This window comes from Electrona antarctica, assembly GCF_951216825.1.
Source record: "Electrona antarctica genome assembly, chromosome: 14".
In the NCBI taxonomy this organism is placed as follows: Eukaryota; Metazoa; Chordata; class Actinopteri; order Myctophiformes; family Myctophidae; genus Electrona; species Electrona antarctica.
Genome location: NC_136795.1, coordinates 12,020,434 through 12,036,915, shown reverse-complemented (window position 1 = coordinate 12,036,915; position 16,482 = coordinate 12,020,434). Strand labels below are relative to the sequence as shown.

The 16,482-nt window shown below is 50.7% G+C and overlaps 1 protein-coding gene across 1 annotated transcript in view; it reads right to left on the bottom strand.

The window, feature by feature from the left end:
- Positions 1–16,482, bottom strand: part of coro7 (coronin 7) — a 196,882-nt gene that overhangs the window by 16,048 nt on the left and 164,352 nt on the right. Inside the window, exons 10-17 of the mRNA XM_079521686.1 lie at positions 5,504–5,558; positions 4,553–4,610; positions 4,027–4,172; positions 3,328–3,423; positions 2,189–2,293; positions 1,174–1,333; positions 516–691; positions 75–183 (exon numbers count right to left, since the gene is read on the bottom strand). Of these exons, the coding sequence (XP_079377812.1) occupies positions 75–183; positions 516–691; positions 1,174–1,333; positions 2,189–2,293; positions 3,328–3,423; positions 4,027–4,172; positions 4,553–4,610; positions 5,504–5,558 (905 nt within the window). The remainder of the gene's footprint in view (positions 1–74; positions 184–515; positions 692–1,173; positions 1,334–2,188; positions 2,294–3,327; positions 3,424–4,026; positions 4,173–4,552; positions 4,611–5,503; positions 5,559–16,482) is intronic.

The window sequence follows — 16,482 nt, the reverse complement described above, 5'->3', positions numbered from 1 at the left end:
AGATGATGAGAACACGCAAACAGATGGATGCAATGACTCACTTGACACTCACACACACATGCTTGATAACTTACCCACGGCCAGTCGGCGCGTATTGAAGGGGTCCCAGCAGAAATCGACCACATTGACGGAGTTCTGGACAGTGGGCAGGGCTGTGTCTGGCAGCTTGCCCGGCTGAGAGAGCTGAGAGGAGACGAGAGAGGGGAAATGATTCAGTCAAACTGAAACACATTGTTTATCGTGCCTCTGAGAAGGTAGCATATATCCTTCCTCCTCTATATGCCCTCATTTTCCTGTATCTCTCTTATGCTGCTGTATATAAATGAAGGAAAAACGTTCACTACCATTGGGAATAAACGTAGCCAATTGTGTTTGTATAGATGCTTGGTCAAAACTACTGTCCTGCAGTTCCCACTACTCGTCCCGCGCCCCTCATGAGCAGACCTGGAGCAGACGACAACATCTGAAAGCTCCTAAAGGCGTCTATCAATCTCTTTTGATTAAAACATCAGTACCTCGAAGATGGCAATCTGGCCACCGGACGTGGCGAGGGGCACGGCCACACGCTGGCGGTTGGCAGAGAAGCCATCGCACTCTCCAGGCGTGGTGAGGTTGAGGCCCTTCAGGTTGAAGATGTGGGTGTCCCTGTGCAGCACTGTCCCCTGGATGTGACGGAACTTGGAGCTTGGCCCTGGGTCAGGTCAGAAGAACACACAGGTAAGGGTTCCATGTTAACAATAACATTAAACACTCCACACACTCAACAACTGTTTTCAACAACTCTTTTGTGTTATTTTCAGTTTCTCAACAATTGAACACCCACATGCCTCCTGTGGGTTTCACTGGGAGAGCATAAAATGGGTGCAATGGTTAATCAAACTAATCGATTTAATGGATTATAAATAATTAAAAAAGATCTGAAGATTCTCACTAGACTGGATCAGAAAACTGCAAAACGAGTTTGATCCCAGTCTAGTCACCTACATTAAGCACACGCTCAATTAACGTTATTATCTTCAGCTGTGTTTACCTGCCAAATTGGCTGCTGTGAAAAGGGTCCATTGTGTTCATTGGAAGGCAATGAACCAGGGACTCTTCAGTGGTGGACAAGCTTTTCACTCTACACATACCATACGTACGTGTGTGTGTGTGTGTGCGTGTGTGTGCACATACCCAGCAGGCTGTGGATAGCCTTGTTGCTCTGGCTGGGACTGGGCAGGAACCCTGAGGACAGTCCAGAGGTGGAGGAGGGAGATCTGGACGGTGCAGCGCTGCTGGTGGGTGTGGTCAGAGGACTGCTGGAGATGGAGCAGCCACGCCCTGGCTCCGCCTCCTACACAACCGCACAACAACCAGAACAATGCTTTAAATCAGTGGTTCCCAAACTGTGGTGCGTGCAGCGTGCTCCCCTTGTGGTGTGCGAGCGCCTTCTAGGGGGTGCGCAACATGAAAAGTCTAATGGTGGTGCTATGGTTTTATTTTAAATATATTAACATATGCCAATATATGGCAAGTAATGCAGCATATAGCCTATGCTGCATATATTATGCCATATTCAGGTTCATACATGTGCATAAAAAATATATGTCTCTAGATAGCTTATGCAATTTATATTTCCATGTGAGGGGGTGCATCAGCTAGGTTGGGAGGTAACAGGGGGTGCATGGCCAAAAAGGTTTGGGAACCGGAGCACTGGGGCAGCCATGCCCTGCCTCCTACACAACCGTACAAGAACCAGAACAATGTTTTTGCTGCTTTACAGCAATCCATATGATATCATGGAATTCCATATTAGCTCTATGTTCTTTTAACCATATTATGGTTAAAAGAACATAGAGCTAATATGGAATATTAGCTTTTGAAAGATTTAGATTATTTGCCCAAAATAGGGACATCAATATTATTGATGTCCCTATTTTGGGCAAATAATCTAAATCTTTCAAAAATGTTTTCTAAAATGTTTTTCCAAAAACAGCGGATCCACAAGCTCACAATGCGGATCTGGAATCTATTTCCGCTATTTTTGGCGAAGAGATTTGGTGTAGATGGAAAAGAGAGTTTTACAAAGAATAGAGGGTATAAAATGGAGAATGTATGTTAAAATCAGTCTTTGACATTTGACAACATTTGTGTTTTTGGTCCACGCAGGTCAACAACACATTGTTCCTGACGCTGATTTGTCACTCACCTCTTTGCTCCCGCCGATGGGCAGATCCTTCTTGGCAGGCGCCTGCTTGGCTGGCTGCGCCCTGGGTTTGGGCTGTTTGTCGGGGTTGAGGTTGACCTTTTCCACCTGAGGACAACAACACACAACCGCAGGTTTCACACAGGAGGGACACACTCTGGGATATGATATGATGTGCATGGCGATGATGATGATGATATGTGTGTGATTTTTTACTTGTTTTTTTCATAATAAAGTTGCCCCCCCCCCTCCCCCACATGTAAAGCGTCTTTGGGTATCATGAAAAGCGCTAAATAAGTCCCAGATATTAGTTTTATTATTATGATGTGATGAAGATCAGTGTTTCTCAACCAGCGGGCTGAGAGGATATTGCAAGTGTGCCCCCAAGTAATTGGCAAAAAGCTGATCATTGTAATGTTAATATTAAAAAAAAAAAGATAATGTAAAAAAAAAAAAAACATTAATGCTATTTTTTCTTCAGTGTTTTCATAGTGATACCAATAAGAACTTAACTCATTGACTGCCAGCGTCCAACGCCCCCTGTTCTCCCCTTGCCAATCTTAGGTAAAAATGTGTTTACCTTTTAAGTAGTATTCATCTTCACTACGAGCGCACCCCAGTAGTTTATTAGTGTGTGATAGTAGGGGGGTCGCAAGCACTTTGGGCGTGCACTATTTATTTTTTATTTTTTTATTGACAGCAACTGAAGTCCTTGTCATGTCTGTCTATCAGTCCTGCCTCATGGTACACAAAACATCCCTGAGGAAGGCTTGATGCCGAAACGCTATTGATTAAATGTAACTTCAGTGGGTGGGCTATCAAATTAATGTAATGTAAACCATGCCCCGTGCGACTCTGCATGTCCCGACTCCCGAGTGCTCGTCATTTCTCCTGAGTGCCCGAGCGAGAAGTCACACCCAGGAATGGCGCCTATGACGTTAATTCCATTGATCCAAGTCGCAACACAAAAGATTGATTGACCATTAACATAAATATGCTCTGGAATTGCACGCCTAAATTGGTCAGATGGGTGAGCCGCGAATGCCTTCAACATTTTCAAGTGGGCCCTGATCCAGAAAAGGCTCGAAACCAGTGTATGAGGTGATGAAGATGTGCATGGTGTGACCACGCAGTGTGTGTACCTGTGTGTTCCCTCCTTGCCACCACTCCTCAGCAGACATGGCCGGCTCAGAACCCACTGTGTCCGGGTACAAGTCTGCATGGAACTCCTGCCCCGACTGCAAGCACACAGCCAGTGCATTGACATTTTAATTCAACCTCTACATGTGACTTCTGTAATGCTGCTGAAACGATTTAACATTTGGTCATTCTGGTTAATAACAGTAGATCGATGTGATCTGACTGTACATATTTTTCTTTTTGACTTCTGTTTATATGATATATATATATATATATATATATGGTTTATATGATAATATACAAGCATAGGCTTGTATATTTGTCTGGCATTAATTGTGTTTTGATGAATTGGGTACACAAGGAAGGACCCCAATGGAAACAAGCCATAGTGCTTTCTTGGTTTAAATCCTCTTAGCAGACCTTGTATTGAACTGTACTTCACTGTGCTTTTTTTTGTTCTGCAATTGCTAATAAAGTATTAAATCAATCAAACAATCAGATCTATCTATCCATCTCTCTCTCTCTTAAATATAAATAAAACATGTTATAATATATAAATGTATGTTCAATTAAAGTATGTTTAACATGGGTTTTGTTTCCGGACAGTGCCGTGTAATATGGCATGATGACTAAATATAATATTCTGATAGTTAAGAGAGGTGGATGGTAGTTGCATGAACGGTGGTGTATTCTGTCCACACCTTGCGAGGGACCTGGTAGCTGATCGGTACGATGCAGCTGTCGCTGAGCTGCAGGACGCGCATCACCTCGCACGACATGACGTCCAGTGCACACTTGGGCACCATGGCGACCCCGCGCGTCGAGGCGTCTGTCAGGCAGTGGCTCACTGCGCGGGACACAGGAGTCACAAATGGGTAAAATACAATGAGGGACAGACGACAGAGGCACTCGGGAAAGAATTTGAAAACATAGCACTTTAAGCAACTAGTCGACTAGTAAATCCACTAGTCGACCTTGTTGGTACTAGTTGACTAGTTTACAAGAAAACAAAGTTTTTTTTTCTTCGATTTTGTAGGCCTCAAGATCAGCTAGAATAGATTATAGTTATAGTCACCAATGCACACAGTTTTTAAATGTATAAATATTTATTTACAAAAATATATATATACATAATAGGTAGTTAGTCGACTAGTCGACTAGTAAACTAGGCAACTACGTAGTAAAAATTACTCGAAGTGAAAGTCCTTTTTAGAAGTCCTACTGTACCGTGGGAGAGGAATGGCTCCGTGGCTGTTACTTCAAAGCAGTCCACAGCAGAGTCACCCTGTGGAGAAAACAGTCATAGTATTGAGCATCACTCTTCTGCGCCTGCTAGTAGAAGCAAAAAGAATAGGCCTAGAGTATACATTATATATCTTTCATTTATTGTCCAAAATACGCTGGTGTCATGCTGTGGAAATAGCAGATCCACTAGTAGTAGATGGGCTATCTAGCAGCGTGACTCTGTCATTCTACAAAGTTTAATTCATGCAGTGGTTATTGTTATTTTTAGGGAAATGTTTTGACATCAGATTGTAGAATAAACACTTTTTCCATAAATACCAGTAAGACGCCCTGTGGGCGAGAAGCGACCTCACCCTAAAGTGCGAGGTTGCATGCACGCATCCGCCTGGGTGACAGCAGACTGCTGGGCGAGCGCTGGCGCTTTGGCATTGGGGGGGTTAGAGATCAACATATGGAATGAATTCTGTACTGGCCATATATGGAGCGTGTCTCGAGTGTACAGGGTTTGATGAGGTCAGATCAACATATGGAATGTCAGAACAGGTCGACTTCATATATGGAGATCTAAGGGTGGCAGCGGGCGGGGGCAGTGTCTTGAGTGTACAGGGTTTGATGAGGTCAGATCAAATATCGAATTAATTCTGTATTGGCCATATATGGAACGTGTATCGAGTGTACAGGGTTTGATGAGGTCAGATCAACATATGGAATGTCAGAACAGTTCGGCTTCATATATGAAGATCTAAGGGTGGCAGCGGGGGCAGTGTCTTGAGTGTACAGGGTTTGATGAGGTCAGATGAAATATCGAATTAATTCTGTATTGGCCATATATGGAGCGTGTCACTGACAGGCACGAGGCGTGACGGATTGACTGACAGGGTTTGCAGTGAATCCTTTGGGAACAAGCAAGAGAGAGATGAGTGGATGTCTTACCATGCCAGCCACGATAAGCAGACCAGTGTCAACATCAAACAGAGGTATCGGCGTCCTGCGAGGGAGAACAAAATGAAAAGAGAGCCAGAGTGAGATACGTTAATATAATAATTCATATTGTGAAGGAGTAGCATGATCATTAAATAATCCTTTAAACTGTCAATTATGGGCATTGGGCTGCCATTGCGCAAGGACACCACTAGATGGAAGAATTAGGATAATAAAGACTATTGCACTTTGGCTTGACAGCGAAGAAGTTGCACTGCTTTATTTCCACACATATCATAATAAGTGGAACAGGCAGCAGTCATTATAAAGAATAACAACTCAATTCAACCATGAAAACACATTAAGTTCAACAAATGCACAATCACTTAGAACCACATTCACTCACTCATAGGCAAAACTCAAGTTCGCTGTTCATAAAGCCAGCAACACTCTCGTTTAATGTGAGGAATGGGCTGTGAGGAGTACACGACCGAATAACGACTAATGACATAACATAGGCACGACTTCACCCCGGAGAGACGCCCCTGGCTACCTCGGGCAGGACCTCCTGCCCTGGAGACTCCAGTCATCTGCCTCCTCCCATGACTCGCTGTAAGCAGATTGTAGGATGACGGAACTCAACGAGCTTATGACTTATGAATGGGGGGGAATACAACTGGCTGTGGTGACCGAGAACAAAGCCATAAATCATGTCACTGGCCGAGGCACGCTTGCACAAAAACAGCCCTGCCTCATGCACACAAACGCCCATTCTCTTCACCACTATCTCTCTCTCCCTCGTCTCACTCCTTCCCTTCAAGGCCATCATTAGTGCAGCACCGGCCGGCCTGCTGTTTTACTTTCCCAAGGGGACTTCCAGTGACGGTGAAAGAGGACAGTGAGTGGCGGCTGACGGGACCACTTCACATCACAGAGCCACTGAGCCATGTGTCACCGTTTGAGATACAAGTTGGAGAGGCAGTGAGAGAGTGAAAAGCTTCCGATGATGACCTACAGTACTGTATTGGATGTACTGTATAGAGAGAGAGAGAGAGGCCACATGCACGTCCCCACATCAACCAAGAATGACAGACCGGTGACGTAAGGCTCTATCTATATATATGTACGACAATGTAATGACAGACTTGCGTTTGGTATCTTAAGCAACGTTTATATACATTACAGTGTAGTGTAGTGTGTGCGTGTGTGTGTGCACGAATGACTCTGAAAAGGAGAAGGAAAGGGAAAAGAAAAACAGCTGAGGGAAGGACATTAAAGAAAAAAGAAAAGAAAGAAGCTCATGATCAGTCAGACATGGATACTAGCTCTAGCTGTCTGTAGTATAGCATCTTCGGGTTACTTCAGTAACCTCAGTTGTATAAGTGACTCGAAGAAGAGAGTCATATGGGTCCGAGCCACTTGGTGGCGCTGGAGCACAGAACAAAACATAAACTCACGAGCTAATTTATTGGTTCGTGGAGCTGTCACTCAGAGCGGTGTCGCCGGTCCCAACCCTCAGGTATAAAACCGGTGGGCGTGACCGCTCGAGTCATTCCTATCAACCATTTTTCTGCCGCCTGCCAAAGCAGACGGGCAGTTCGATGACTCTCTTCTTCGAGTCACTTATACAACTGAGGTTACTGAAGTAACCCGAAGTTGTCTTAAGTGCCTCTCTCGAAGAGAGTCATATGGGTCATCATAAAACTCCCGTATGATCACCCCGGCTGACAGGACCGCTCCACGGTCCCCCTTTTTTTCCCAGAGACACAGACACACGAGACATCACCATCACGTGAATGTGTGTCCCCTTCGCAAGGGAGACTGAGAGGGTTAGCCAGGTTACTGACCTGGCACCAAGACCGGGCCAACTACCCGGTGGCCCAAAGTCCCTCTAACAGGCAAAACTAAAACACTGATAGAGGTGAGGGGAAACCCTGGGGAGCCAACAGTGCCACTGTCCCCTGCTCCCCAGGAGGTTCCCCCCCCCTACAGACACACCCAGGAACCTCCACCAGGCTCCGCCTGGCGGTCAAGGGATCCCTCAGAGGAGCCGACAGCTATGCTGCCTTATGTGCTCCCCCAAGTCTGCAGGGTTCATGTCTTACGTGACTAACGTGCGGCCGCTCCCAGGACTGCATGGGCCAGGTTCAGGGGAGCCACATCGAGGTTGTAATACGTGGCAAAAGTCGACGGAGTCGACCAACTCGCCGCCGCACACACATCCAGTATGGGAACGCCTTTCGCTAAGGCCCAGGATGCTGACATGCCCCTTGTGGAGTGAGCACGCAGTCCCTCGGGGAGATCCACACCACTGGCAGTGTAAGTCAGTTGTATGGCCTCCACAAGCCATTGTGAGATCCGTACTTTCGTGACGGGTTTACCCTTCCGCTGTGCTTGAGGGGCCCAAGCAACGAAAAGCTGATCCCCTTGTCTGAAGGGGGCCGTCCTGGCCTTGTACAGCTTCAGCGCCCTGACTGGACATAGGCTATTCAACCGCCTGTCCTCCTCCGAGGCAAAGGGCGGCGGATGGAAAGCCACCAATTCCACTGGCTCACAGCCAGAAGGAAAATTCTTCGGGAGGAACGACAGGTTCGGCCTGACCGTAACCCTAGTGTCATCGCCACTGAATCTCATGCAGCTCACGTTGACCGAGAGCGCGTGAATGTCGCTCGACCTCTTAGCCGTCGTCAACGCGACCAGCAAAGCGGTCTTCAGAGAGAGGAACTTCAGGTCCACTGTGTCCAACGGCTCAAAAGGTTCCTTTGTGAGCGCGTCTAGTACAACCGTCAGATCCCAAGCTGGAACCAGGGATCTAGTAACCGGCCTGAGATGCATGACACCCTTCATGAACTGTCGGACCAGTGGGAGCTCGCTCACCGGACCGTTGTTTATGCCCAAGTGGTAGGCGGAAATAGCCGCCAGGTTGACCTTCACAGAGGATAAACCTAGACCTCTGTCCAGGAACTCCTGCAGATAGGACAAGATGAGAGCCACCGGAGCTTGGAACGGGAGGATCCCTCCTGGCCTATTCGAACACCAGCGCACAAACAGCTGCCATGCTGTGTTGTAACGCCGTCTGGTAGACGCGGCCCTAGCGCTCAGAATGGTCTCGATGACGTTCTGTGGCAAGCCGGCTATTCCAAGAGGGGCCCCCTCATGGGCCAGACCCACAGGTCCAGGTCCTGGGGGCGCGGGTGGAATATTTCTCCGCCGGCCTGCGTCAGCAAGTCCCGCCTCAGGGGAAGTTGCCACGGTTCGTGGTAAAGGAGGGGGACAACGTCCTGCCTCCATGATCCCCAGGCCGGAGCTACCAGCAGGAGTTGGACGTCCTGCAATCTCACTCTGGCCAACACATGCGGGATTAGTTCCAGTGGCGGAAACGCATAGAGCAGACCCTGTGGCCACTGGTGCGCCAGTGCGTCCAGGCCCAGAGGTGGTTCGCCCTTCAGTGAGAAGAAGAGAGGGCGTTTCGCGTCCTCTCTTGTGGCGAACAGATCCACCTCCGGAAACCCGAAGTTGTGCCATATCTGGTTCGCCACCTGAGGGTGGAGAGACCAGTCGCCGTAGCGGAGTGGCCCCCTCGAGAGGAGGTCCGCCGCTGTGTTCAGCAGGCCAGGTACGTGACATGCCGTGAGGGAAAGGAGACGACCGTCGCACCACACCAGCAGCCTGTGTGCCAGTGTGCACAGACGTCTGGAGGTGAGACCTCCCTGTCTGTTGATGTAGGACATCGTCGTCGTGTTGTCCGTGCGGACCAGGACGTGGTGTCCCTGAAGAAATGGTTCGAACTCCCTCAGAGCGAGGAAGACCGCCATTAATTCCAAGTAATTGATGTGGGAGGTCCTTTTCAGGTATGTGTCCCACAAACCCCTGGCCGACCTGCCCTCGTGTGTGGCACCCCACCCCGAGAGGCTGGCGTCCGTGGTGACGACCTTCCTGGATAGGGGAAGGCCCAAGGGCACCCCTTCCATCAGTCTGTGTCTGTCCGACCACCACCTCAGTGCCAGCGTGCAAGCCGGGGACACTATCACACGGCGGTGCACGTACTTGGTGGGAATGTGCAGGGAACCAAGCCATCGCTGGAAGGGTCTCATGTGCAGTCTCCCCAGACGTACCAATGAGATCGCCGACGCCATAATGCCTGCTATCCGTAGGCACGTGTGTAATTGAAGAGTGCGTCCCGGTGTGAACAGTGACACACACCTCAGTAGGTCGTCGAGTCTGTCTGCCGACAGTCTCGCCGTATACGCAACTGAGTCCAGCCTGATGCCTATGAAGTCTGTTGACTGCGTAGGCACCAGCATGCTCTTGGCGTGGTTCACAACGAACCCTAGGGAGGCCACGTGGGTCAACACTCTGGTTGTGGCCCTCGTTACCTCTTCCCTCGAGCTGGCCATCAGGAGCCAGTCGTCGATATAGCTCGCCACCCGAATGCCCTGTTGACGCATGGGCGCGAGGGCGGTCTCTGTGCAGCGCACAAACACCCTGGGGCTTAGGGACATCCCGAAGGGAAGGACCGTGTACTCGTATACTCTCCCCTGGAACCCGAACCGCAGGAACTTCCTGTGAGGTGGGTAGATGGGGATGTGGAAATATGCGTCTTTTAAGTCTATGGACGTGAACCAGTCGCCTGGGCGTATGGTACGTACTAGAGACTTGGCCGTCAGCATTTTGAACGCAAACTTCTTGAGGTGTCCGTTGAGTACCCGGAGGTCCAGAATGGGGCGTAGGCCCCCCCCCTTTTTCTTGACCAAGAAGTAGCGGGAGTAGAACCCGCTGCGACATTGGCTCTGGGGCACCTCTCTGACGGCTCTTTTCTCCAGCAGAGAAGCTATCTCTTGTTGGAGAACTTGACCCGCTTGACCCCGCGAGTCGGTGAAGAGGACTCCACTGAACGCGGGGGGTCTCACTGCAAATTGGAGTCTGTACCCCTTTGCTAAGGTGCGTAGGACCCAGGGGGACGCATTGTAGCGTTCCCACTGGGCTACGCGCTCGGTCAAGGGACTTATCCCCTCCAGACGAGGTGGTCCTCGTTTGGTGGTGGTACCCACTGGCTGACCAAGGAAAATTTCGCCATGACCCGTCTCCCTGGTGGCGTTTAAGCCCGCCACAGGCCTCATATCCCACCGCTCTGTTTCGGGCAGCACTTTGGCTGTCCCTAACAGAGGGTTCATGGTCCCCCGACAGTGTGATTTTTGTTGTTTTTTTGTTCTTTTGGGCAAAGCCTTTAATACAGAAAAAACATGACACTGTGCACTTGTGCAAACCTTGTGCGGCTCGGCGACAGACCCACCCGTGGTGGGGATCTGTGCCACGAGCTTTAGCCTTTTTGGGGGCGGTCCCGGTGTGCAGCCAAGGGCTGCTACACTCTGGCCGAGGCCCAAGGCGGTGGGGGAGTGGGGAAGCGTCCGAGCTCGCTTCCCCTGGAGACGAGGTCGAGGGGTCACTTCCGCTGCTTGGAACCGCCGGCCCTGGGGACTCCTCTCCTAGGCCCGGTCGAGGCAGCGGGGGGTCGGCGACGTTGGTCACGGTGCTGTCGTCTGCCCCTGCCTTCAGCTGGCTGATCACCCGGTGGGAGCGCCGGTGGATCTGCTCTGGGTTGGCGAGGACGGTGCGGGGCCTGGCGCCCCGTATCGCGGTAGTCTACTCGCCGCTGGGGCCACTGCCGTTGGCGGTGGTCCGTGCGTGGGGCCTGCCCATGCTGTTGCAGGAGGACTGGGCGAGGGGTGAGAGCAGCGAGGGCCTCGCAGCCAGGCTTCTGTTGCGCCACTGCGAGCGCCATTCTTTCTAGGGCCCCCTTGAAGAGGCCACCAGGTTGAATGGGGCCGTCCAGCAGGTCCTTCCTGGCCGCGGCGTCGAGCTTGGGGCTGACGTCGAGCCACCTGATCCTTTCGGACATGATCACTGCAGTTCCCATCCTGCCGACCAGTGCTGTGGAGCTGCAGAGGAACTTAATCATCTCCTGATGGAGCCTCTTGATTTCGGCCATCTCGTCAGGGGTGGGGACATTCCCCAGACCCCCGAGTATGACCGTGAGGGAGCCCTGCAGCAGAGCAAGGGTGTTGTGGTGCTTGCCAGCTGCGGCGATGAGGGAGAAGAGCTTACCGCTAGCAAGGCTGGCGTCCTTGTCCCTCTTGGTGGGCAGGGAGGGTTCCTTGGCCAAAGGTGTGATGCGTGGGGCGGTGGGGTCGAGCAGGTAGGCCCCTACTGTCGAGCCGATGGTTGGCATCGCCCCAAGACCTGCTGACGGCATGTCAATCGTGTCCATTGGCACCTTGGTGTGGCGAAGTGTTGGGGGAGTCAGGCTGGGTTCTCCCCAGTTCGCCGTGAAGGTGGACTGGAAGCCTTGGGCCAGCGGGAGGATAGCTCTCCGCATGGGGGCCCTGCTTTCCGCTCCAGGCCAAGTGTCCTCCGGGTTTGGGGGAGGTGCCACGTCCGGCCAATCCCGTTCGCACCTGATGGCGGCCTGGTGTAGGAGTTCGGTGAGGTCCCATTCCTCGACGGGAGGGCGTGGGGCAACTGGGGCCGCCTCAGGGGCCTCAGGGGGTCCATTGTCCTGGGGAGGAGCCTCCTCTCCCAAGACATGGTCACGGTGAGACGATGAGTCGTCGTCGTCGTCACCGTCATCGTAGGGAGCTGGTGCGTCGGCATCCAGGTCTCCGTCGTCCTCATAACCCACCTGGTCTACGACCCTGTACTCTCCAGGAGGTTCCTGGAAGGAGCGCGGGTCGTCCAGGGGTTCCTGCCCTTCCATGAAGTCTGACCATGGCATACCATCTGGCAGCTGGTAGGGGTGAGGGAGGGGTTCGTAGTCTGGGCCGGGTCGCCTGTAGGCTTCGGAAGTGTCGTCGAAGTCGTCATGGTAGCGATCCAGGTCGTCTCTGGAGCGAAGGCGGGAACCGAAGCTCCTCTCTGTCCTAAAGGAGGAGAAGGAGAAGGAAGCAGCGGGTTGGCGGCGTGAACCGTCTAGCGCTGCTGCTTCGTAAGCGGTCGTGGCGTAGCTCGCGTTGGCCCTGGGGGCCTTCCTGACAGGGGAGGGGCATCCAGAGTCGTCCATGTGCCGCTGTGCTGCCATTGCGGGAGGCCTGGTACCTGTAGACGCATCGCGGGGAGCCAGGAGCTGCCTCCCAGGCTGGGTGGGGGGGAGGGGGGCCCGTCCCTCCAGACGGGCCTTGACCCTAGACAGCCTGCGCCCCTTCTCTCTGTCTGATAGCCCAAGGCAGCATGGGCAGAGGCCCACGATCTCAAAGGCATTCCTCGCATGTGTTAAACCCAGACAGTGCATACACATGGAGTGGCCATCATCAGGAGACAGGAGGTTGTTACAAACCCTGTTGAAACAGAGCTTTGGAAGGGGTCCAGTGTCATCGTGGTCATCTCTTGTAGCCATGGTGGAGATGGCCTACTTCTTCCCCTGTTCTCAAACCTTTTTTTTTTTTTTTTTTTTAATATAAAAACTAAAAGGATATTATTATTATTTTATTTGGCTCCGTTGCTAAATAAAAATAATGTTCCACTTATCTGCCCCACTACAGAGAGTAAAGGTGATGAGTGAAGCTCACAATGGTCAGCTTACAGCACGATGGCTGAAGGCTGCACCACGTGTTGGCCTACCGTAGTGTAGAGGAGGGAGGCCTGTTTGTTGTCCACGTTGTGGAGAAGGCGGTCCGTCCGGCCTGCGGTAGATGTTAGATAACGAGGCGACGGAGGATCGGTTGACGTTGGCCCGCTGTCACCGAGGGTTGTAGCTACAACAAGCGAGGCTGCGGGCTGCGGCTAGCAGGAGTCTAGTCAGTGACTAACGAGAGGCTAGCGGAGGAGAAAAAAGCGGCAGCAACGCTGAAGCTGAGCTAATGAGAAGCCAACAAAACGCTAGCTACAAGCTAACAAACGCTAGCTACAACAAGCAGCAACGAGAGGAGCGGGAACGTAGAGAGCAGACAAAACAACAAGTCGCCGGGCGGGCTCACTTGTGTTATCAGTCTTAATATTACTTATCTTGGGATGAGTTAGCTCGTGGAAAGAACACCGTCTTGCGGCTGCGAATCCCCGCGGTGCAAGTCAGTTCTAGACTCGTCCGTCTTTCGGGAAAATATATTTCAACAGCCGGTGTGTGAGACTTTGGTGTACTCGCTATGCTGTGTGCATCCAAGCGCAGAAAAATGTTGGAATGACTCGAGCGGTCACGCCCACCGGTTTTATACCTGAGGGTTGGGACCGGCGACACCGCTCTGAGTGACAGCTCCACGAACCAATAAATTAGCTCGTGAGTTTATGTTTTGTTCTGTGCTCCAGCGCCACCAAGTGGCTCGGACCCATATGACTCTCTTCGAGAGAGGCACTTAAGACAACTGTAGTCACTAGCCTACACCATCTGAGCTTCTATTCTGAGGAAAGACATAAAAACTAGAATGATGTGTGTGCCCCGAAAATATCTGTCATCTTTAATCCATTTTCATGTTGGAATCAAGTAAAAGAAAAAAATATAATAATACCAGGAATGACTGTCGACATACAGTACAGTATAATACTGTACTATATACTGAAGCAAATTGCCGCAACGACAAAATGCAAGTTTAAAAGATTCTGCCTTGAGCAGACTTGTGCATGTGAACAAAGCCTTCCTGCTCCTCCTGTCAAGATGTCAGAGGAGAGGCCTCCTCCGACACACTGGTGGTCTCGCACTAACTAAGGTGTTTAGCCCAGGTCGAAGCTGACGTAACTGGAACTGATTTGAGGAGGTTCGGGGTAGGGGGGTGGGTGGTTTGACCCTCACCCCCCTTTTTCTTTCTTCCTGTTTCTTTCTCTTCCATTCTTACCTTCTCTCCCTGTTGTGACCATGAACACGACCCCTCCCCTTCCGCCCCCAGGTCCTGTGAAGTCGGCTAGGGGAGGGGGGGGGGGGACGGCCACGCTTCGTTAGGGAGGTTCTGTGTTCCCATGTCCGAGTCAGACCACAGGGAGTCTCTAAACACCTCCGTTCCCACACACCGCCCAGCTTCCCCCACGTCGCCACTTTCTCTCGCTCGCTCACTCACCCTCTCCTTTGCTCTGGTATCGGTGGCTCTCACAGGCCCCTTTTCCAGCGGGGTTGAACCGGTTCGGTTCGTTTTCCCGCCTAATATTGAACCAGTTCCACTAGAAATGACTTGGTTCAGAACCCTTAAAGCAGCGGTTCCCAAACTTCTTCATGTCAAGGACCCCCGAATTGACACTAATTAGCCCGCAGACCCCCATATGAAAAGATATGCCAGGGACCCCCAAAAGATACGTTTTTACGGCTCTAGCAGAGATTCTCAACCCGTTTAATTTCAAGGACCCCCAGTTTGACATGCATTACGCTACGGACCCCCATTTAATGGCATTTCTATCTCTGGGACCCCCAATTTATATTGCAAAAACAATGTTAATTTAACATTGTACAAATTTAACCAAATGGACCCTAATGGGGCAATTTGAGGGGGGGGGGGGGGGATGGGGGAGACAACGATGACGACACACTTACAGGTCTATAACTCTTAGTCTGGGTAAATGCAAATTCGGTTCCATTTGCACACTCTCAGTTATGGGGGTCCTTGAAACTAAAGTAGTTGAGACATTTTGAGACCCCAGCCCCCCCCAACCCTGTCTCTGTGTCCAACAATCTCAATGATGTTTGTCCAAATTGCGTTCACTTTCTCTATGGCCTTATCTGTGGTTTTCTCACAGTAAACGTACAACAAGTCAAACAGTAACGTAATAGGCATGGCGCTTTATCTCTGGAAATAATGGTCTCTGTTTACTATCGCCTTCATGGTCCACCTCGCCAATAGACCATTTTCCCACAGAGGGAAAAGCTTACGGGCACGTGTGCCCACACGCACACCACACACACACACACACACACACACACACACACACACACACACACACACACACACACACACACACACACACACACACACACACACACACACACACACACACACACACACACACACACACACACACACACACACACACACACACAAAATAGATGTATGCACCCACACAGGTTCTGCACAATAACGCATGCATGCACACATACGCTAAAATTTGCACACACAGGGTTAATGTCTGGGACGGAGGCAAGCGGCCAGATCTGGGTCACATGGGCTGATTATGAATGAGCAGGAAAACTATTAAGAGGCTTCATTCATGATGTAAACAGACGTGTGTGATGTGTGTGTGTGTGTGTGTGTGTGTGTGTGCGCGCGGTGCCCCAATGTACCGCCACTCCTGATCAGGCCGAAAACACTAATCCAGACATAAGCCCCTTTACTTTCAGTGCAGTTTGGAGTGACGGGAACACGGCCAAACACACACGCAAGTACTTAATACTCATCATATAATGATGATGCGAGGAAGTCAGAACTTTGATGCGGTCCAGACTGTGATACATCATGTGAGAGAGAGAGAGAGATAGTGTGTGTGTGTGTGTGTGTGTGTGTGTGTGTGTGTGTGTGTGTGTGCGTGCGCGTGCGCGTGCGTGCGTGCGTGCGTGCGAGAGAGATATTGATTCAGCGACTACACAAGTGTAACTTAGTATGTTCAATTTCATAATATGTAACAAGTAACATACACGGTTGGGATCCTTTAGGAGTTTAACCATTCCGGTTCCTTAGCGATTCCCTCTTTATGGTTCCTAATGAACCCCTTGCCTTGCTCTCTCCCACGATGTTAAGTTACACCTATGCCCTGTTAATAACCTGGGTAAAATGTGCGGCATTGGGGAGACACTTTATTGTGAAGGGGCGACAGGATGAAGAGAGGTGTTGTTGCTGCGTAATTGTCGAGTATAATAGGTGCGTGCGATATTGAACAGTCAAAACTATTTGCATCAATATGCCTGTATCAACAGAATAATCAGGTCATAGGTATATATGGGGGCCTCATATTTGTCTCCACCAGGCCGAAGGCATGGGGAGAGAGTATGTTTTGCACTCCGTCCGTGTGTCCGTCCTTCCGTCCTT